Raw genomic sequence first — 22,775 nt, 5'->3', positions numbered from 1 at the left:
ATGGCAGAGCAAGGCAAACACAGCAAAAGCTTTCTGGGCAAGAGGCTGGTCCTGGAAGGACAGGGTCTGTGTGGACCACCTTACAGGAGATGACGCTGTGCAGTGTCCTCAGCAGCTGCTCTGCTTTCCGGGACAAGGCACCCAGGGGCTGTAGGCGGCTGTCAGTGTTTTGGACACTGTGGCTCAGGAGCAGCACAAAGGGGCAGGAGGAGGCAGGAGCCACTGCAGATGAACTGCTGATGTTCAGCAGAGCCAGAAGGAAGTGAGGGTGCAGCAGACAGTGTGGAGACCCCTCTTGGTGGCTTCAGACCGAAGACCAGATGCTGCTTTCTACTGAGGGACAGTGACAAAATTAACTGTGGGGAGCCCTGGAAATGCTGGCTCTGAATCCATCCTTCTTCCCTGCCTTCGCATCCACTTCAGGGGGAGTAAAGTTGGGTCCCCGCATCTCTGATGCAAAATACCCAAGTTGAGAGACTGATGTTGGTCTGGTCTTGGGCTCATTGTCCATCCAGGTCACCTCCATCAGGCTATGACCTCACCTGGGCTGCCGGGGTCCGTGGGAGCCCATGGACGGGCAGCTCTGAGGGCGGGAGGGTGTTGGAGCGGGGGGCAGAGCCGGCCGAGCTGCGGGTGCAGGGGGCTCCGGGCAGCGCGGGGCTGGACGCGGCCGTGGCGGCGAGAGCTCGGTCCCCAGCGGGGGTCGCTGGCGGGAAGGGGCTCGCAGCGCCAGCGGGGACGCGGGGCGGCCGCAGCCTGAGCACGGCCGCCACCTGCCGACCGGCCCTGCGCTGCGCCCCCGCACCAGGCAGCTTAGGCTCAGGACTCAGCTTAGGCTCAGCTTAGGCAGCTTAGGCTCAGGGTCTCAGGACACGTTTGGGTGCCGCGGGGCCTCCCTGGGGACAGCAGCGGGGCACCGTGCCCTGGCACAGCCCTGTGCCACCCCTCGCCAAGGTCCTCGGTCTGCTTGGCCGGCCCCGTGGTGTGGGACAGGAGGGACAGGAGGGACTGCGGGGAGAACTGCAGCCTGAGCCAGAAGGAGGCACAGAGGAGTGAGACAGGATCTGTCCCTGTGAAAGGGTCCCTGCCCTTCCAAAGGCTGTTGCCTGCCCTGTGACTCTGTTTCCCCACAGGCAGGTGTGAGGGTAGATCAGGGTGAAGCCCGGTGGGGTGGGCAGGGCCACGGCCTGCCCCAGGACACAACAACTCACACCATGGTGCACGGTGAGCTCACATAGCAAACCCACTCAGGCCGAGGGAGCCAAGGCAATCAACACAGCCCAGGACTTGGGGTGCAACGTTGTACTTGGCTGCTCAGCTGTCCTCATCACATCCTGGGATGGAGACTCAGGAGGTGCCACAATCCTTCCTGGAGGTCAACACTCTGCACAGGGTTCCTGCCCAGCTGGGATGCTCCCTGCCCTCAGCTTCACTGTCCCCTGGGCTGGTGAAGGACAGACCTCTGCACCCGTGGCCCAGCTGGATGCGTGGGAAGCGGCACCTCAAGGGTCCTCTGCAGGGATTGTGTGCGATTCAAGAGGGAGAGTCCCCACAGCTCGCCTGGGCTGATGTGACTAATCATGTCCTCAACCATGCCCCACCTCATCTGTGACAAGGACTCCTTCACACAGGGTCTCATGGTGGAATGGAAGAATGGGGCCACCCCATCTTTCCTACATCCCTCCTCTTCCTCCCACATCCTTCCCATCGTTCCCACATCTTTCCCAGCCCCTGTGCACCTGGGTGTCAGCAGAGACCGTAGCTCTGGTCTTGGCTGGGTCAGGCTCAGTGACAGCCCTGCTCCCCTCCTGCTGCGGAGGCTGCTGCTGCAAATACCAGCCGCCTCCCACTCCTGCAGCACTGTCATTCAGGTTTGGGTCTGCCTTAACTTCTTCCAGATAAACTCTTGGGTTCTTCTACACAAATAATAATAATTAAAAAATCCTGCAGATGTTGCCAGTTGCCAAGTCCACAAAATACCATTTAAAAGTCATTTTTCACCCCACACCTCACCCCTTTCCCACCAGTGAATAGAGTGTTTCCCTGATCCCAGCCCACAGCATCAGCCTGTGCAAGATCTGGTCTGTCACCAAGGCTGTGCCTCTGACAGCTGGCATGGATCCCTTGTCCTCACTGGGGTTCAGCTGGACTAACCTGGAAACTGCACTGTGTTCCTGGGGGCAGCAGGACCCGAGATCTTGTCCCCTCACCTTCCCCTGCACCCCGCAAACCTTCACCCATGTGCCAGACTTGGTAGCCAGACTTGGCCAGGGGCCAGCAAGGTGAGAAAAAGCAGCAACAGGGGCCAAGTGGCGGACTTGGTGCCCAGCACCGTCTCCATGTTGTCACATGTGCCGGTGCCTGGCAGGGGTGCCGCAGGCAGGGGTGGTCTGGCAGGGCAGCAGCTCCAGCACAGCCCCCCGTGCCGTGGGGACACCCCTCACACCCTCTCTCTCTGCTGGCAGGAGCCTGGACCGCCTGGACTCTGTCGAGATCCTCCTACCTCCAAAGTTCCCAACCTGGGAGGAAGAATACAATCAGATCTCCGAGAGCGTCAACGAGTCGAGTTGCATCAACCAGGTGAGCTGGGGGAGTGCTGAGCCCCACAGCACCGGCATGGCCCAGGGAGAAAGGAGGCCTGCTGAGGGGAGGGAGGAACATCTTTTTCCCACTTCAAAATAAGACTCTGACTGTGCTCCAGGAATTGCACATGCTATTCTCTGGCAGCTTTACCAAAGTATCAAGACCAGCTCCTTAATTCTGATTCATGTGAGACCCCCGTTCCTCTGGCTTTGCCTTCTCTCCGCGCTGCTGGTGCGGCTGGAGTCTCTCTGCCAGGGCAGGGGTATGGTGGCCCAGAGCGATGCGTCACAGTGATGGGTGAAACTCAGGGTTGCTCTGAGAACAAGACCCCACTGTGTCACCACCCAGAAGCCACCCGCAAGGCTGCTCGCTCCTGTTGCAAGCTCCTCACACCCACCGGGTGGGTACAGAGCCTGGGCAAACCTCACCTGTGGGGATGGTGGCTTCCAGCCTGGGACCCTGCAGCAGGTCACCCGGGACCCTGCCTAGCTCTGAGGACTTTGTCCCTCATGCAGCAGACTGGACCCAAGAACAAGGTGACTGGAATTCAGGAGACTGTCCTGACATCTAGCTGGGGATGTCTCCCTTGGATCATCCTCATCCCCAAGGGAAGGGCAAAGCCAAGGATGCCAGTGAGGTGCTGATGGTGGGTGCAAACCCCCTACCACAGCGTGGGCTCATGCCCCGACCCAGACCTCTGGGGTGCCGTTAGTGCAAGCTGCGTTTAACACCTTGTCCCACACTCTGGCTCCCCTTGGGATTACTCTGGAGTGGCTCGGGACATGGGTGGCTATAAGCAGCTGCCTCACAGGCCAGCAAATATCCCATGCCAGGATGAGGCCTTTGCAGAGGTCCTGTGTGCTTATCTCACCTCGGGGGGCCTGTCCTTTTGGTACCCAGGTGAAGGTCCCCATCAGCAATGGCTCCACAAGCTTCACCCAGCCTTTTCGCTGTTGCCATGGGCCTCTGTCTTGTCCCCTCTCTGTTCACACGTGTCTGCATGGGAACACATGCACACACGTGCCCCTTCTGAGCTGCTCCGCTCTGACTGTGCGATGACCCAGGGCGGCAGCGCGAGGCAGGGGCAAAAGCAGCAAGATGGGCAACGCAAACCAGAGCATGGAGGAGGGTGAGCGGCATTGCAGCTGTTCCTCTGCAGGTGTGTGGGGCTCTGAGCCCTCCTCTGTCCCAGCCCAGCCTCTCCAGCCCCATCCTGCTGCCACAGAGTGTTGGAGCCCTTGATGGAGAGCTCTGGGGAAGGGCACAGGGCATTGCTCACAGGTGTACATGTTCCTTGTGGTCAGTCTCGTTCCTTGTATATCGGCAGCAATGTGCTGGGTGTCTCATTGCACAGAGAAGGGGTCAGGACCGTCACTGTCCTGTCCTTTGCGTGTAAATCCATGTCTGAAGCCAGGTCTCTGCATGAAGACAATTGGTGGGCTGAGCCTGTGGTCTCTCCTTGTCTAAACTGCCATTTAACGGCTGAGTGCAGCACCTCCATGAAGACATCAGAAGCTGGAGCTGGAGGGTCTGAGCAGCCCACGATGTGCCAGGCAAATACCAAGACTCGGACCAGTAGCACTGTGATGCTGGGGACATGTCAACTGCCACAGCATCCGCTCATGCGTGGGGCTGCCATCATCGTGTGCATTCTACCTGCTTTCCTCCAGACGACAGTTCAGTTGCAGCCGGGTTGGGATTTAGAGGCCTCCCACGAACTGCATATCTGTTGATCCAGGATGGGGCTGGTACAGCCACCAGTGTGTGCTGGTCTGATCCTCTGGCAGGTCTGACCTGGCCTTTCATCCAGTGCCAGAGGCCGTTCCTCCCTGCCCTCACTTTTGTGTGCCCTCCAACACCTTCTTTGTGTGTACAACAAGACCGTAGTGTCCTCCCACACAGAAACACCCCCAGCTCTGAAAGACAAGTCCACTGCACTTAGTTTTGTCCCAGCTGACATCCACCTTGCAAACCTCTGGAAGTTCACCAGGTGTACATGTCAGTGTCCACCTGTCACACCAAGGGGACCAGTGGCCAGAGAGAGCCAGCCGGTGATCCCCACCACCGCTTAGCCACACGGTGAGCTGTGCCCTGTGTAGAAGGCCTGGACCCAGCCCCAGGGCCAAGCCTCTTCCCCCGGGGACATGTTAAACCTGGATTCTTCCTAAGATGTGTCATCTTGGGCAGCTCCACAGGGCAGAGCTCAGCGGGTGGGTGTGCTGTGCAGAGCAGGGATGCAGAGGAGGAGGTGGCGCTCCCCCCACAGGCTGGGCAGTGTCTGTTGGGCCTCTGCCCTATGCTGAGTGTGTGCTGTGCTTTGCTATGGAGAGAAGGCTTCTTCCTGTTGCAGGGACAAAGGATATGACAGTGAGGTGGGCAGCCCAACACCCCAGGGTGAGGGGCAGTTCCCGGGATGTGGAGCATTCAGGCTGCCCGTCCTGCCCGGCTCTGCGGGCTGTGGGCCCGTCGCCGCTCCTGGCCACGCCGCGAGGCGCTGGCCAATGCTGGGGGCTTCGCAGAGCCGCCACCTGGGAGCCACGCCAGCCCTTGTCCAGCAGCCACAGGCAACTCACGTGTGCCGAGGGGTGTCCCAACACTGTGTGTTCCAAGTGTGCCCTGTGTATATATATTGATATATGGTGCATACAACAGGCTGAACGCATCAGCAGCTTCTCTTCGTCTGGGAGGTGTCCCGTGGAGCTTTGCCGTTCTGTGTTTGTGCCGCTGTCTGAGGGCCTGTGCGGCATCTTGCTTGGCATCTTACGACCTCTCAAGTTTGTACTGAAGTGTCAGCAGCGGTGGCCCTGGGGGATGGGCCGTCCCCTCCCCTTGTCCTTGGTCCCTGTGCAATGGCTGTCTGTGTGAGGGGCTCCCCTGTTCTTGGCCTTTAACCTTATCCAACTCTTTCTTCCAGATCTTTGGACCCCCCTCACTTATCCCTCAGATATTTACTCATGGAGAGCAGGTACCGTCCCACTGGCGTTTCCCTCTTCCTCACAGAGCTTTCTCGGGCCAGCCTGGACTCCCATGGCAGGGTGCGAGGCAAGGCCGCGGGTCAGCCCGCGCACCGCGCCGGTGCGGGAGGAGGAGGAGGAGGAGGAGGAGGAGGAGGAGGCAGCACTCCCGACCAGGGCGCTGCACCGCAGCTGGAGAGCTTGGCTCCCCTGGCCCTGGCAGGGCGTTAGGGACCATCAGTTTTAGGCAGAAAATAGAATAACTTTTTGAGCCAAACCTTGTGGATCTCAGATGCCAATTCTGGACAGAAACACTGTCCTTGAGCCCAAAGAAAGGGCCACAAGAGATGGAAGTGGGCAACAGGACTAATCTTGGCATCTCTCATCTGTATTTCAAAATGTTCTGTTTTAGGCTGCCTCTGGTTTAACCTGTATGAGCCTTTCCTGAGCCCAAGTTAGAGCAGCTGCTGCTGCAGGGGTGGGAGGGAGGTGGCGGCAGCAGGAGAAGCGGGAGCGAAGCTCAGCTCACAGCTCACAGCTCACCCCTCACCATGCCTGCTGCCGGGCCCGCTCCTGGCCCCCACCGCGGACGGACTGGCTCCTGAGGGTGCCACCCAGAGCCAGTGCAGGCAGCCTGGCCCCAGCCCAGCGCAGAGGTGTCCCCTCACCCACACTGTCCCGCTTCTCTCTCCACGCTGCACCCACTGTAGGGCCAGGCCATGTCGCCACACTGAGGAGCACACCCGTGCTGGCAGGGTCTCACGGCTGAGGCTGGTGGGCAAGGGGACCTGTCAGAGCCTGGACGGGGATTTTAGCCTCATGCACTCTCGGCCTCTCCATCAGAGACTGGGGCATGTGTCACAGGCACTGTGGTGGTAAGTCTGTCCTGCTCCACAGCAGGGACCCTCTGGCCTCCAAGGAGGGTCCCCACTTCCCTCTCTCTCAGCGCAGACCACTGCACCTCCGGGTCTCGTCTGCCATAAGCAGGACCAGGCTGGAGCGGCAGCAGGGCGGCTGCGGGAAAGGAGCAGGAGGGAAGAGAAGGGGCTGTGGCGGGCAGGGGGTGACTGTTCTGCTCCTTTTCCACACAGGCCCCTGAGCCGGAGCTGGGCGAGCAGTACGAGGCCGTCTGCGACTCTACCTACAGCGAGGCTGAGTCGGCTGCCGCAGAGGTGCTGGACCTGCCTCTGCCCAGCTACTTTCGCTCCCGGAGCCACAGCTACCTCCGAGCCATCCAGGCGGGCTGCTCCCAGGAGGAGGACACGGGCTCCGTCCGCTCCATCTCCCCGCCACCCGCCGGCAGCCTCAGCGGCAGCAGGACCCTGCCCACCAACAGCAGTGAGTGCAGCGGCGCGAGGGGAAGGGGCACGAGGCCCGTGGGGATGGGGGATGCTCCTGCCAACCGCCTGGCAGGTGTCAAGGACGTGAGGCCCTGGGCTTAGATACTTGTACCTCCAGCCACGGTTGTCCAAGACTTTTGTGGGCTCACGGGTGTTTGCTCTATGCTGGAGAGGGAGGCCAGCCGCCGGGTGTGCCGCGAGGGCGGCTGGGGCTGGATCTCCAGATATGGGTGCAGAAATGGCAGACAGGCTCTGGTTGCTGGGGTCTGGCTGGACTGATGCAGCCTGCAAAGGTCCGGGAGAACTCAAGGTCTTTGCTCGGTCAAGCAAACGCAAGCCTGAGCAAGGAGTACCCCGCGGGGCGCCCAGGAGCACTGGCTGCCCTCTCTGCCTGAAGTCCTGCCGGGGCTGTGGGCGCAGCAGGAACCTGCAGCACAGGCAAGCAGCCCTGCTGCCCTACACTATCAACAGCTTCCATCTTCCTCCTCTCCACTATGCATCTCTTCTTACCTCAGTCCAGGCTACCGCTGACAGGTTTGACCTCTCTCAGGAACACATCTGTCAGGGACTCTGCACCAGTTTTTCCAGGGCATATCCTGATCTCTGTAGCCCCTTCAGCCAGAGGCAGAAATAGGGGCTGACAGGAGCGGGGAGGACAAAAGGCATCTGCCTCCATCCCTCTGTGATGGAGATGAGACAAGGCTTTGGAGTTCACCGTGGACTTCTTTGCATGTTTGTGCACAGGGCAGGACTCCTGGAAACAGGTCTGGGAGATCGGATCTGGGAGAAAAGGCGAATGATGTGAATTTGCCCCCTCCAAATCCACAGGGTTTGTGACTTTGCCCAGCAGTCACAGGCAGGTGTGACACTGCCCAGCCAGGGCCCTGAGCAGCAGCCAGCGAGGGCAGGACCTGGCCAGCCTGGAGCTGGGCAGCAGCCCAGGCAGCGCTGAGCCGAACGCGGGGCTCACCAGCAGCTCCTGCGCCATCCAGGCCACAGCCCAGCTCCCCACAGAGGCAGAGCGGTGATAAGTGTTGGGCTCACAGCACTCGCATCCCAGTTCCTTCCCCTGCAGACAGGGCAGAAGAGGTAACAGGCGGACAGCATCACCCCGGTACACCCAGCCCTCGGGCTGCTGCTTACAGACAAATCTTTCAAAACCTTCTGACAGTGAGATGATGGGAGTTCATCCCTTGGCTGGCCTGGCTCCAACTGCTTTCTTCCCAGAGGCAGAATTGCAGCAGCCACATGGGTGTCTAATGCATCAAGTTCTATTTGCCCCCCTCCATCAGATGTACATAGACTAGAGATCCCAGCATCCCTGCTGTGGGGAAAAAACAGGTCTTGCTCCAAGTTTCAAGGCACTAATGGGCCTTCCCAAGCCCCAGAGCCCAGCACCCTGCAGCCTCGAGGCACTGAGTGATCAGCAGCATTATATGCAGCTCCAGATGCCCTGCTGGGTGCTGGATGCAGGCATTACTAATTTCAGGCCTTTCTCTTTTGATTAGTAATTACTGTACTGGACAACAGCCTGGCCTCTCCCTGTGACGTGAGTCAGGACTGGCGCCATTCCCCGCGTAGGGTGGGGCAGCACTGTTCAGCTGGTGTTCCGCACCAGCCAGGCCGTCGCTCCCAGGAGGCAGCTCCCAGCATCGCGGCAGAGCCGGTCTCTTCACCCAACGCCTGGCCGGAGCTGGCTCTCCTGCATGCCGAGCCCTCCCTGCCCCAGCAGCTGGAGCACCCAGCAGCGCTGGGATGGGCCGGGGCTGCATGTGCTGCCCGGCAGGACCACCATGCCCACCTGCAGCGCTGCTGGAGAAAGCTCCACTGAACGCCACATGCATTCAGCACCCGGCTGGGAGGCAAAGAAGGTGATTGCTATGCCCCAGGATGTAATTTTACCAGGATTCTGGGGTCACTGGCTCAAGACAGCAAGGGCTGCCCAGACCTCACAGCGCTGGGAAAGCCCAGGAGGAAAGAGAGCTGGTTTTCTGTCTCATTCAAAAATGAGCCGGTGCTGGCTCCGCGCTGGAGAGAACAGCACCGCCCGGCCTGGGCACAGGTTTGGTACAGCCAGGCTCCACCTGTGGCTGCCTCTACCGAAGCACAATCTGCAGCAGGGGCTCCACTCCCCAGCGATCTGAGCCTGTGCTGGAAAACAGGTGCAAGGGCTGCAGGTGGCAGGGAGGAGCATTGCTCTGGAGGTGCTGCTTCTGCAAACGGCTCCTGAAGGCCTGAGCAGAGCCAGCAGATTCAGCTGTGTGGGGAGCAGCTCTGCTCTCACTGCAGCATTTTGGCTGGTGCGAGGCCCTCCCAGGGTGCTGGGGGGTTGGCAGGCTCTTGCCAGAAGAGAAACCTGTTACCTTTCTATAATGCTCCAAGTCACTTGATCTGCATCAGTTTTGCATCATCTTCTTCAAGGCAGCCTGTGTCCCTCTCAGCTCCGCAACAGCCCTGACGCTCTGGGTGAGGCTCAGCTGTGACACAGGGTGGAAGGGACTGAGGGGTCCCAGCCCGGAATGGTTTTGGGACCTGGTTAGAAAAGGTGATGCCTTGGTGCTCCTGGACATGGCGGTGCCTGGACGTCATGCCAGGCAGACACCAGAGTGGACAGGAGGAGCTGAGGATCTCACCAGCGCTGTACAGTGCTGCCGGCCATGTGGAGGCAGACAGCAAGCCCTGTCACCCACAGGGACACCGCGGTCAGGTCCAGCAGGGCCGGCTGCTCCAGGCATGAGCACAGAACCACAGAGCTCTGGGGGGTTTCAGAGCAGCCTCGGTGTATGTGCCCTGGGAGAAGCTGCGGGGGTGCAGGAATGGGCTGCTGGGGGGAGTCAGGGCAGAGCCCCATCCCAGCAGTGCGCAGAGGGGGATGCGGGAAGGGGAACACCAGCAGCCTTCACAGCCAGCTCCAGGCCTTCCCACCCACGAACATGCCCATGCCCTGTGTCTCCCTGCAGCAGTCTACGCTCCAGGGCCATCACAGTCAGAATTCACAGGACGAGGCAGGGCCTGGAAGAGATTCACTGGGAGGGACAGGCTCCTCGCTGAGCCCCATCCTGCCACCCTCCCTGCTCTGCTTCTGTCCCACACCCTCCCCACCGCAGCTTGCCCCATTCTCCACCTGCCCATCCTGCTCCTTGGTGGCAGTATGGCCGATGCTGAGCTCAGTGCTGCTGCAAATCCAGGCTGACACCAGGAAGCAACAGCAGGCATAGCACAGAAGGGGGTTTCAAAATGACTGGTTGACAGCTCTCTCTGACATGACCCAGCAGAGACCTGCTGATTTCCAGAACATTCTCCAGCCCTTTGCATTGGCTGCTGGGGCTTGGGGAGGGAAACCTTTTTGATGGAGGGGGTGGGGAGCAGAGAGGAGCATCTGTGTTTGTGTGTGTGCACGATGCGGAAGGCAGGAGGCATATCTGGGTGGCAGTCACACCTTTAATCAGCCACCTGAGCTCAGTTCAACCTGCGAATGTGCAGCACTGAGGCTTTAATTGGTTGGTGTTGTATGAGAGGGGCCTACCGAGTAGCAGATTGGTACCTCTCAGCTTCCCGGCATCAGTCTGGACCAAGAGAGAGAAGTGGGTGCACCCTTGTCTGCAGGCTTAATGTTCGCTCATGGCCTCTGCTCCACACAGGGCTCTGGGTGAAATTGAGACCCCTCACCTGCTCCTCTCCCACGAACATGCCCCTGCACCAGCAGGGTTCCATGCACCAGCCCAGAGGAACTGTCCCCATCACATGCTGGGTCCCTCAGACAGGGATTGTGTTTCTTCTCTGTAGGGATACATTCTGAAGAGGCACCAGCAGCAGCAATGCTGTGGCTGACACAGGGTTCCCGTTCTTTGAGAACAGCATGGGAGTTGAAAGCAGAGGGATTCAGCCACCAGCTGACGGCATGAGGAGGTGCAGTGAGCTGGGTTTCACCAGGACCGCCAGGCTCGGGGTCTGTGAGGAGCAGGGCCCGCTGGGAGGGTCTTGGCAGCTGTCACACCTCGGACAAGCCCTGCCACTGGCGCATTACAAGGCAATTAGCTCCCATTTGACAGGCAGCAAAACAGATGATGAGCTGCCCTTGATCAGCCTTAAACAAAGCTTTGTGCCCTGTGAAGCTGGAGACTCAAAAGCCCCAGTGAAACCTATTCATCTAATTGCCAAGCATTTAGCCGACAGCCAGGCCGGCTCCTGAGCATTACAAAGGGCTCCCCAGCCTCAGCTCCTTCTTATTAGAGGCAGCACTGGGAATTGCTTGCTTAACAGGCTGCTTAAAATACAGAGCTGAATATTTGATGTCCAGGGGAAACAGGAAAGCAGAGGTGGGAAAAGCACAGCACAAGGAGGTGAGAATCTCCAGTGCAAAACCCCAGCCCAGCCTCCGCCCAGCAACCAGTGACAGCAGGGAAAGCTCACACCAAGCCAGGTCCTACTCAAGCTCTTCCCAGTCCTCCCTGCACCGTCTGGCAACATCACCCTTGCTCAAGCATCCTGCCCTGGGATCCAGCAGCCTGTTCCCAGAAAAAACAGGTGCCCAGCTCATCCTGTGCTCAAATCTCTTCCAGGGAGGCCAGGGAACCCAGCTTTGCCTCCTCCTCCAGGACTGGGCTGTCTCTGTTGACCTGTCTTACCAGCAGTTAAGATGTCCCTGCGACGGTGAGCTCCGGAGGGCAGTGACGCTCCAGCTCTGTGCCCCTGTGATGGCAGCTCTGGCTGCAGGCCCAGCCCGGCCCAGCATGGGAACCACAGCACCTGAGGCAGAAGGAGCTTGAGCAAGTCCAGCCCTTCAGGCCAGCCCAGCCGTGATCCCAACCAGAGCCAAGCATGAGGCTCATCCTTGAGTGCCACCAGCCCTCCCATAAACAACTGCCAGGGCTGCACATACCTCACGCCCATCCATATACCAGAGGTCTGCCAAGCCCAGGCTGGGCACAAGAGCACTACCTGGGAGAGATACTCCCCGACATCATGACAGTACAGCCACTCTTCTGCCTCTAACCTGCTTTCTGCCTTTGGATTGTCTTTTTTTTTTTTTCTTTTCATCACTAAATTAGAGAGATGGCTCTCAGGCCCATTGCTGTGCTGGGAACCCTGTCCAGCCCCAGCAGAAGGCAGATCCCAGCCCAGTCCCCTGACACTGATGCTTTTGCAGGGGGACCGTAGTTGGGCTCAGCGGAGGAGAGACAAAGTGCCTGCACACCTCCATGCAGTGTCACAGCACAAAGCAGCGGCGTGCTGACCAAATCCCCAAGGGCAGGTTCACGTGGGACAAGTTTTCACAGCTTCTGGAAAAGTCACGTAGTTCTGGCTTGTGAGGGATGAGTCCAGACACCCTTCCTCCTCCTCCTCCTCCTTCTCTGCACAGTGACTACCTAGTCTCTGGGTAGGAAGCCAAATTCTGCTCTTTTCCTCCCTCAGCTGTCATGGCCTTCTCTTCTTTGTGGGGAAAACATAGTGGTGTGAAGGGAAAGGAAAATCCCAACCAGGCCAGGACATATTGTTCAGCCTGTGCATGAGTGGCCACAGCTGAGGAGTAAAGCACCACTGCGGCCCCTTTGCTAATCGTATCAGCCAGAGCTGACCCCACGCAGCCTTTGAGGAGAGAGACTGTTATCATTCCCTTCAGATTTTCTCTTTCTTTTGACCTAGATTTCATGTTCCAGAAATAGCTTTCTCTGACATACCAGCAGGAAAGGGATTAGAGAGAGAGAGTGTGTGTGCGCGCCAGGGAAAGATTTCTGTTGCATGCTCCATCAGTGTTTGTAAGGGAAAAAAAGGTAGATATAGATGTTCCATGATCTATTCATATGACCGTAGGACAGAAAGAAATTTATGACAACTGTTGCTTTCCACATTCACCTGTTCGTTTTCCACCTCTAATCTTTTCCTTGTTATTATGGAAACTCCACTACCAAGCCCTGTGCCCGGACAGTACTGCCTTTTCCCCAGGAAGCCAGTGCTGGGGGTACAGTGCCGCTCTCCAGCTCCACTGCCAAACCCAAAACCTCTCTGTCCTTCTGCCTCAGCAAAGCTGCACTTGATGCTCTTTGCTGCCAGGTTTCAGGTCTACTACAGGCAGCATCCAGCACAGCAAACTCTCTTTCTGCTGTCTGCTGTGTGCATGTGTTCGTCTGGCACCCAGGAACAGCTGCAATGGGTTTGAGTCGCGTGGAGATATCCTTGCGCAGACCCCAGGAAGGGGGGAGCTGCAGCCCACGTGTGATGCTGTGCTGACACAAGCAGGGGAGGTGAAAGCGGCTGCTCATAGACCTAATACTAGGAAGCGAGCATGGCTCCGAGGTCCTGGCCGAGCCTGCCTTCTCCCAAGAAAGGGCAGCTGCCAGCATTTTCCTTTGGTAATATGGTCAGAAAGCAAACTCCTTCTTCCTTGCTTTCATCAGATTTGATGGCAGGAAAGGGAGTCAGCAGAGCTGTCTTAATGGCAGAGAAGGAGACGGAAGCACCGAGGGTGTCTTAGCTTGCTCAGAGCCTGTGTGAGGGCAGCAGCAGGGAGCCCATGCACAGTGGAGTGCTCTGACCATGAGGCCGCATTCGTTGGAGGGCAATGTGCCAGGTACACCAGACACCTCGGATCTCCTCTTAGGCTGAGGGGGCTGGTAGCATCCCAGCACGCTGGCCCTGCTGCCATCCATGTGAACTGGGTGGGCGCAGAGCTGCCCTGGTGCCAGGCAATCACAGCTCCTGCTGTTGTCCCTGCTGCTGGCGATGCTCAGCACCTCTCTGCATCTCCCTCTGTGGCCACGGGGCTTGTGCTGTCACTGGAGCAGCCCAGCAGTGACCAACAACAGTCTTAGCTAAGACACACACGTGTCCCAGGACAGCGGGACCAGGTGAGGTTTAGAAAGCCCATGCAGTCAGGCCTGGGCATTCGCAGGTTTTCAGACAGCACAGGGAAATGAGGATTTCTTTGTGCGTGTTTCTCTTGTTCTGGGGTTGCTTTTCTTCTCCTTCCTGTTTTTTCCATTAGTTTTTCCTTCTGTGGAGCCATGACGTGGGTATTTCTGAGGATTCGGGAAGAGATCGGCTCAGAGCTTTGCAGAGCCACTCACAGCCCATGCGGATGAGGGTCTCGGGGTCTGAAGCTGTGCATCACTCCCAAGCCTGGAAGCAGTTAAACTGAAAACCATTTTCTTGTTTTCCTTGGTAGGCAGCAGAGGGCAGGGGCCCTGAGCTGCAGGTCCCAAGCCTCAGGGCTGACTCTGTTGAGATCCTCCTTCAGCCCCACTTTCCTGCTCTGTTTCCAAGAGCAGAAGCCGTAAATCCACAGCGATTCCATCGCTGAACACCGAGGGTGATGGTGTCTCAGCCCTGCCTGCCGGAACCAGCAGTGTGTGAGCTCAGTGCAGTGATTCCCCAAGGCGCTTTGATCTCCCCTTGCTGGAGACCAGCCCTTCTCCTGGATGCCATGAACCCAGCGAGTCAACAATAAATAAGAGCATCCAAGGCATGATGGTAACAACAAGTGGTTGGGGTGGCACACGCGTTCCTGGCAGGAGCCACGCGGCAACACCACTACCTTCAAAGTCACAAGCCCTGCCCCAGGCCAAGCACTCTGCCGGCAGCACCAGCAGCAGTGCCAGCACCACACTGGGTCTGCGGGCACCCACTGCTCGTCTCACATCAGAACACAGCACAGCGCGGCCCTGGCCTCACAGAGTCTGGGTGATCCTCACGTTCAGCTCCGGGTGTCTCGGGGAGGCTCAGAGGGATGGAGCCAGACGCTGCTCCAGCCCGTCTGTGCCCGGGCTGCCAGACCTGGCACGGCTCTGCCCAGGCAGGCCCTCCCTGCAGCCCGCAGGCTGTACCAGCCTTGCTCCCCTCCCCACATCCATCCTGCTCAGGCAGCTTAACAGGGAGGCAGAAGACACTGGCACCAAGCACTGCAACAGCACCCGCTGAAGTGAGGCTTAGCTCCATCTCCCTGTGCCCATCAGGATGGAGCTCAGCTGGCAAACCTGTGACAAGCAGGAAACTCCCACCCGGGGAAACATCCACTTCCCCTCTTTTCCATCTCCCCCGCTAGCACCGTGCTCCGGCCGCAGTGACCCGGCAGCGCTCCCCGGCAGCGCTCGCTCCCACCGCCCGGCCTGGGGTCCCACCGGCGCGCGGTGCCGGGGCAGGAGCGGCGGCGGGGGCGGGAATTCTTTCAACCAACCCCACTTGGTGCGTGGGCGCCAGGCGGGGCCGTGCTGGAGAAAGTGTCACTGTGGCTCCCGCGGCCATGACAAGGAGACAAAGCTCCCGCCGGGGGCTGGGAGAGGCGCCCGCTTTGTTCAGCAGTGTGCGGCTCCCCCGCTGCCGCCGCGCACGGGGCTGCCCCCGCAGCAGTTCCGGTGCGGGAACAGCTGCGGCCGTCCCCGTCCCCGTGCCCGCTTCACGTCCGCGGCGGGCGGGACGCGGGGTCACGGCTAACGCTCGGGACGCTGCCGGCCGCCTTGTTCCCGGCACCCGACCGGGGCTGCGGGCGGGGCGCGCGGGGCCGCGCCTGCGCGGGGCGGGGCGGTGACGCGCGGGGCGGGCGCGGGTTTAAGGCGCGGCCCCGCCCGCAGCGCGCAGCCGGAGCGGCGGGCGGGCGCGGTGAGTGCGGTGGCGGCCTCTGCGCGTCTCCTCCCTCCTCGCGGCCGCAGGAGCAGCCGGCGCGGCCCCAGCCCGCGGCCCGTCCTCCTCCTTCTCCCGCCGGGCACGGCCCGTCCTCCCCTCCGCGGGGCCCAGGCCGAGCGCCCCCGCCCCGCGCCCCCCCGTCTCTCCGGTCCCCTCCGCCCCTCCTTTGTGTCTCCCATGGCTTTGTGTCTGGAGCTCCTCAAGCAATGTGAGTGACTGCCCGGGGCGCGGCGGGCGGGCGGGGGGCCGGGCCGGGCCCTGCATGGCTCCGTGGCGGGGGTGCCGCGCCCTGCCTGCTGCCGCCGCCGCTTGCCGGGCCCGCCGCCCCGCCGGGATCGCAGGTGGCGCTTCCGCTTCCCACGCGCGGCTGACCCTCCGTGGGGGAGCTGCGTGGGGCGGCCTCCTGCTGCCTCCGCGCTCGTCCCGGGCTGGGGGCTGCCCCATCGCGCCACGCATGCCGCCTTCGCTGCGTGGGGCTCCGCGGCCGCTGCGCTGGGGCGGGCGGAGGGAGCTGTGCCGGAGCCGCGGGTCCCGCTGCCGGCCCGGGGGCTGCCCGCGGCGGGGGGGCCCCGTCCCTCCGCAGTGAAGCGGGGTCGTGGCGGGTCAGGCTGGGTGCCCAGGCCGCTGCTTAAGGCCTTTAATGAGTCCCTGTGTGCTGGAGCAAATGAGATGGTGCCGCACTAGATGTGTTCTCCCCCAGGAAACACTGACTCTTCTTTGAAGGTGGTGTTTGGATTCTTCTTCCCTTGGAGGAGAAAAGGGTATTGTCTGGGTGAGGCACAAAGCTCCAGCACCCGTCGCTGCTGAGGGCTGACATTTAGCAGCGCAGCAAGCTGGCACCTCCTGGCCAGCACAGGCTTTGAAAAGCCTCTTTTTGTTAGCCTGGGAGAACAGGTCCTGGCCGAAGCTGCCTGGTGTTGCAGCCCAGCACTGAGCCGCCCTGCCCTGTCTCAGGGCCCAGACTGAATGCGTTTGACTGCAGGTGTAGCTCAGGTGTCCGTGTGCTGGAGAGCGGGGGTGTTACAGTTGGTTTTGAGCAGTAAGTAAATGTAGTTCTCAATTTCCACCCCAGTCTTTAAGGGGCTCGAAAAAGAGGCTTATTTTTAGGATGCTGTTGACAGGACTAATATTACTTATTCTGCAAAAGTACAGACCTTGACCCCAGGTTGTGCAGGAAATGTGTGTTTGAGACGGGAATGGAATTACGATCTCTGAATCGTGGGCTGTGACTTGTTACTGGGGGGTGGGCAAGAAAGAAGAAAAAAAATCCCACAGCATGTGGCATTGGATCCTAAAATAAATCCCAATCATGTGGGATGATAACAAGCCAGATTGCCAACTCATGTAAGTTGGCAGACTTCGCTCCAGAGGGTCCAAATCACTTAGCTGGTAACTACTTTTCCAACAGGAGTTTACACATCCTTGAATGAGTGGAGAAAAGTAAACCGAACTAGTGATCGAACCTGGCCTGCTTGTCTCTAAGATAACGTAGTGTGTGTGCTCTGCAGTGTTATACACAGATATTCAGAGGAAGGTTATCGCAGAATGTTGCAGTAATGGAAAACCTAAAAGCTCATGTTTGGTTTTGTGTCTATATCTTGCTATTTCTATTCCTCTTCTGCAGTGGCAGTGTAAGAGTTTTGGGTGTAGCTGAGGGCCCCGGGATCTGTAACTTGGCTCTTGGGTGTAACTATTATGCAGTGTGCCAGTTTTGAAAGGACAAGAAGACCCTGCGCAGCCCCTGCCTGATCCTTGTCAGCAAAGGTGATAATGGAAGAACTTGATTTCCGTTATATGTGGATTGACTCTTTGGAGAATACTGAGGATCTGGTGGGATTTGGTAAACCAGGGAGCACTGCGAGGCCAACAGGTACCTTTATGGAACTTGATCGGGTGTAGCTGGTGTCCCAGTAGCTGACAGGGCGAATATTGTCAGCTGTGGGGAGAGCTTATGTTTTGCTTTGCAGCTGTGTCTGAGTCAGTTGGATACTGGGTTGCTTAATCTGTGCATGCAGTTTAGATTTGTAGACACTACTGACTACTTAGCTCAAGGTTATTCAGCTGCTGCTCCAGCCTAATGTGTAATGCATGGGAGACCTGCTGTTCCGTGAGCTCATTCTTAGCTGTGCATGCTGCCAGAGCAATATAATTTTAAGAGCTTTTAATGGATAACTAATAACTGCCAGGCGCTTACAAATAACTGTATGACAGTTCTTGTCACCTGTATTGATTTTCCTGTTGTTTGAGTCCAGACTCAAGTAGTTTGGAGTGAACTATTTGCTAGACCCTGTAAAAGGCACTCTGTGACACTTAATTTTCCTAATAATACACTACGTGCCTGCCTGCAGAAGTAAAGCTGCAAAGCCATGCTGCAGCAGGGCTTGTTTTTGTCTCCTCAGCTGATACTTTTGCTCTGTGCAACCTGCGCAACAGCCTCAAATATTTTTTTAATGGATTGAAGATGCATAATTGGATTCAGTGCAGTGCAAGTTACAGTAACATATGTGAGCTGGAAGGATTAAGGCTGTACAGGCGGGTGGCTTTGTTCAAGAAAAATCCACTTTAATTTCTGCAGTGAAAAGTAGTCAGTGTGTTTCCTATCAGAGCGGACTGAAAGGGAGGGGAGCAATACTAAGTATGATTGCCGTTCGCTTTGAAAGGCGATTAGGATTCACGCTGTTGGCTAAAGTCCTGTGAAGGATGTAGTCAGGCCTGGGGATGAGAGCAGTGAAGGCGCGTCCCTCCGGAACAGCTCACAAAAGAATAAGTTTATCCTTCCCTTCTCTCCCGGTCTCTAAGCCAGCCTGTCACCTGGAGAGAGGGAGGAGTGGGGGACAGGATGACACCAGGGTGTTTGACATAAGCTACCTTTAAACAAGGGGAAGTTAAACTATTTGCAGATGGGCTAGTTAATGATGAGTGGAAATTCTGTCCGCTTCAATTTGTCTTGCAAAATTAATGAATTGCTGGCGTTGTGGTGCAGATGGGTACACTAAGCCTTCTGTCCCCTGGAGAAGCGGTGGGCAAGAGGAACAACAGCCTCTCAGCTTGGTCTCGCACTGTGAGATTGCGGTAGAGGCACGGAGAGGCGCACACACGTACTGGGGTGCGAGAAACTTGTACTCATGGATCAGAGTACTCAGATAAGTTTCTGACAGCACACGCAGGAGTGTGGTTATTTATCCTCGCTGCTGTACAGGGTCTCTGGGGGTTGTTTGTCAGCTCCTCTGGCAACACCAAGAAAATGAAAACAGTTTCTTAAAAAGGGACCCGCCTGAGACAGGCTGTGGCTTGCTGCGTCAGCCAGCAGCGCTCGGAAGTGGGACGGTGTAAGGATGCATAAATTTTAAACATTAGCGCTAGTACTTACATCAAGGACATGTTGACTGTCAGTTTTGTGTATCTTATTTGGGACTCTGCATTAAGACATCCAGGTTTCACTGTAACGCTCTTTTCTTCTGAACCCAGTTCTAAGAGATCAAAGCTGAAACAACTGTGTTGTCTCTCCAGTTTGAAGCTGGCAAAGAAACTTGAGTGGTGAACATTTCAAAGGTAAATTCTTACTTGTGGTGCAGGTCTGTCAGAGCTGGAATTAAAGTAAAGATTAGGAGTTTCGTATGCCTTTCTACTGATGCGCTGTCATAGTGCATGGTGATACTTGATGAAAGCTGAAAAGTTACTTAAGAGTTGATAAAAAGGAATTTTTATTGCAAGTTGTTGTCATAAAAGCATTCAAGCTTCTAAAAATTGTCTCGTTTCTATTCTGGGGGTGGTTGAGGATCTAACAGACCAGAGTGCCAGCAGGGCATTCGCTGTATTCAAGAGGGATCTCCAAGCCCAGAACTTCCTACCCAGGGTGGGTGTATCTACAGCTGCATTAAATTGAAAGTTAAAATTGGAAAGTTAAAACATGGATGTTACACCCCTCATAGGCCGTAGGTATAAGACACCTGTGTTTGAAGCTGAAGAAGGTGTCCCAAAGGCTGCGGTAGGCTTGTCCCCAAGGGCTTCCCAGCCCCTCTTCCGAAGGCCCTTGTTGGGAGCCCTTGTTGCCAGCGCCCACGCGGCTGCCAGCGCGGTCAGCGCTGCTCTGGTGGAGAGCAGCGTGTTGAGGCAGTTCATGAGCCAGCAGGCTATTGCAGAGCTGCTCTCCCTTGTCTCTTGTAAGCCCACTTGAGTAACTGTTTTGTTGGGAAGTCTTCTTTTCCTTGTTTGAGTCCTGAGGCTTTTCTCAGTCCCTCAGCTTGGCCCAAACATGGGGTCCTGAGTCATGACATTTCTGTCCAGGAACTCTTCCAGGTTTTGGTGCGCTCTATTGAACAGCTACCAGGGCTTTCTTGTCTGACCTGCCACTCCGGCAGCAGTCCTGGGCTGGGAATTTTGGCTGCTTAGTGCTGCTACTGAGAGCAAAGCAAGATACTTGGCACTGTGGAGCTAGTGTAATGCTCAGCCTTGTATAGCATGGACTGGGATTTTCCAGGAGGGAAGGTGGATTTGGGGTGATAGGTGCTAGTAGAACAGAGCTGGATAACTTTCTCAGTGCTCAAACAGATGCTTATTCTCTTCCCTTGGAAATAAAAGGGTGTTGGACAGTGCTTGCACCTCCTGAGCTCTGGTCTTGGACAAAATAGCTGCTTTGATTTGAAAGGGTTGAGTTTCAGCGACCCTCAGGTTTGCAGTCTGCCACAAGCAGTGCCTTGAGCAGGGAGATCCTGGGTGCTGGGAGCAGAGATCTGCTCACCAGCAGCACGTTGCCTGGGCCGTGGCACCGCTGCCGTTGGCCTTTGCTCTTCACACCACACTCGCATGTCTGCATCTCACTGTCACCCTGCAATCTTCTAGGGCATTCTGGAGGCTGCCGCTGCTAATAGCGGTATTATGCTGCACATTAGCTTTTATCGCTGCTCTGTTAACGTGCTTATGGGAGATGAGTGCTGCAAAATGCTCTGGGTTGCTAAGCAGAGGCTGCCAAAGCCGGCTCGTACAGCCCTGCTCTCCCAGGAGCCGTTCTTGCTCGAACCAAATACTGACTCAGGCTGATGGGTGGAAGCGGGTCTCTGGGGAAAAGGGAACAAGAAGCTCGTATGGGTGTCTGTCTTCAGTTGTCTTGCTCGTTGACCGCTGACACCAAGGCTGTTCTCTGTCAGCGTGCGAGCTGTGCGCACGGCTGTGCTTGTGATGTGTGTGTGTGCCGTGACCCCGGTCGCTGCGTGCCCGTGGGCTGGGAGGCATCCCGGATTTCTGGCTGTCCAGCGGTGTGATGCTTCAGGGACAATGTGGATGTGGCACCGGGACTGAGGCAATCTGCAGGCTGGGAGCGGGGAGGGAGGCGGCGCCGCTCGAGTGCGATGGCCGGGCCGCGAACAGCAGCCGCCCATGGCCCGGGGATGCCCGGAGCCTGCGAAGCGCCTCGCAGGGGGTTTCTCCCGGCTGCGTCAATCAGAGGCGGCCGGTGCCGCGCCTGCGGGAGCCCTTGGGGTGACTCGGTGCTGCGGCTCCGGCACCGCTGGCTCTGCCCTGGCCCGGGCAGCGCGGGGCGGTGGGGTCCCGGCTCGGCCGGGGGCCGCCCCCGGAGCGCCGGAGCGGGGCGGATGGAGGCCCCGGCCCGCGCCGCCCGCGCTTTGCGGCCGCCGCTCTTCGCAGCAGCCGCAGGGCGGGCGAGCGGCCGGGCCGGGCCGTGCGGGGCCGCCTGCCCGGGAGCGCTGAGCCGCGGGCAGCCCGGCCTCCGCCGTTTCTTCCGTTAGCGAGACGAGCTCTGAGCGCTTGCGCCGGCCCCGCAGCGCCTCCGGGCCGGTGTGAGCGGGGCCGCGGCAGCGCCCGGAGCCCCCGCCGCGCCCGCAGCCCTGCCGGTGCTCCCGTGAGTTCCCCCGCGCCCGCGCTGGTGGGAGGTGCCCGAGCCGCGGGGCGCTGGGGAAGCTCCTCCTAACCTGTCATCTGGGGTGTTGAACAATGACAGGGTTTAAAAGCACGGCTGGAAGTGCCCGTGTGTCTGTTCTCTTTAAAGCGCTGTGCCTGCCCTGCCCGAGCAGCCCGGCCCTGCCCGCGCTCGTGGGGCGCCGCTCCGAGCCCGCTGTGCTGGAGCAGAGCAAAGACTAATGAGGCCGCTTCAAATCGAAGGACAGAACTGGGCCAGCCGTTCAGGCTGCTGGTGCTGTGACAGCACTGGGCTTTGAAGCACTGACTGCTTTCTTCTGGCACTGCTACTTGTGTCTGTACCTTTGATTATTTTCTTTCAAGGGCTCTGAATATGTCGGGTGCTGGCGAAAATAGCTCTAAAAATAACTTTAGAGGCTGGTTATTTCCAAAGTCATAATTTCTGCATCTCTCAGGTTTCTTTCCCTTCTGTAGCTAGTGTGTTTTTCCAGTGCAGCAAGGCCTGGTTTGTACTTTATCGCACTTTGTGCTCCCTCCTGGCTCTCGCGCTGTTAGCCAGCGTGCTTTGGCTGCGGTGATGGTGTGTGTTCAGACAGCAGGTGGATGGGATTGCAGTTCTAGGTGAACAAGTTCACATACCAGGAATGCTGAGGCCGGAATGAACTAAAGAAGAATGAACTAGAGCCTTTTTGAAGGGCTTGTGAGAACTGGAGCTGATCCAGTGCTCTCCTGTGTGCATCTGCTGTGTAAATCAACTGTCTTCATGGGTGACAACGGCTCAAGAAGTCCCGTTGTCCCATTTCTCTGAAGTGTGCCACAGGATGCCTTGTTTTTAATGGATGAGTCAATCCTAGCAGGAACTCTGGTCACTGTTAAGGCATTAACTCAAGTCCTGTGAAATAACTCTACCAGAATGAGGTAGGAGCTGGTAAAAGTGTTGTGCACAAAGCCTCTCACTTGGCTGGATTATGACTGAGAACTGTGTTGCAGTTGTTGAGGGTACCTGTTAAATATATTTTATGCTCATTCTTATGGTGTGATACTTTTCAGCATCAGTTTTAAGCTGGCTCACTTAGAGTTTTAGTCACAAAACAGCAGATAACCTGATTACTGCCCAGCCTCCACAAGGCGGTACTAGGGACCCGTGTGCTCCGCTTCCCCTGCCGAGAGCGCTGTGCCTCCCGTTGCATTGCCGGCGGGTGCAGAACAGGTCCGCTCGCTGCAGCTCTGGCCGGCAGCCGTGGGCACGTTCATAACTGCGCTCGAGCTGCTATGCTGGGTGCAGCTCTCCACGCGCCAGCTAGCCGCAGTTTCTGCTGTGCTGTATGTCCACCTCCAAGCTTGCTTTCTTGAAAAGCGTACCCTAAGCTTATGCGTGGACTGCTGCAGCAGTTAGGCTTGCTTG

The 22,775-nt window shown here is 57.9% G+C and overlaps 1 protein-coding gene across 5 annotated transcripts in view; it reads left to right on the top strand.

Moving 5' to 3' along the window:
• Positions 1-22,775, top strand: part of DLGAP4 (DLG associated protein 4) — a gene marked incomplete at its 5' end in the record, with an annotated part of 68,401 nt that overhangs the window by 8,916 nt on the left and 36,710 nt on the right. For 3 of the 5 annotated variants that reach the window (XM_082065613.1, XM_082065610.1, XM_082065611.1), the window contains 3 exons: positions 2,466-2,580; positions 5,498-5,548; positions 6,629-6,875. In XM_082065613.1, the coding sequence (XP_081921739.1) occupies positions 2,466-2,580; positions 5,498-5,548; positions 6,629-6,875 (413 nt within the window). Of the gene's footprint in view, positions 1-2,465; positions 2,581-5,497; positions 5,549-6,628; positions 6,876-15,446; positions 15,705-22,775 lie in introns of those variants that run through there. The other 2 variants (XM_082065612.1, XM_082065614.1) reach the window with 2 other exon arrangements.

This window comes from Streptopelia decaocto (assembly GCF_964273445.1).
Source record: "Streptopelia decaocto genome assembly, chromosome: 14".
NCBI classification, from domain to species: Eukaryota; Metazoa; Chordata; class Aves; order Columbiformes; family Columbidae; genus Streptopelia; species Streptopelia decaocto.
This window is presented reverse-complemented; position numbering and strand designations above follow the sequence as displayed.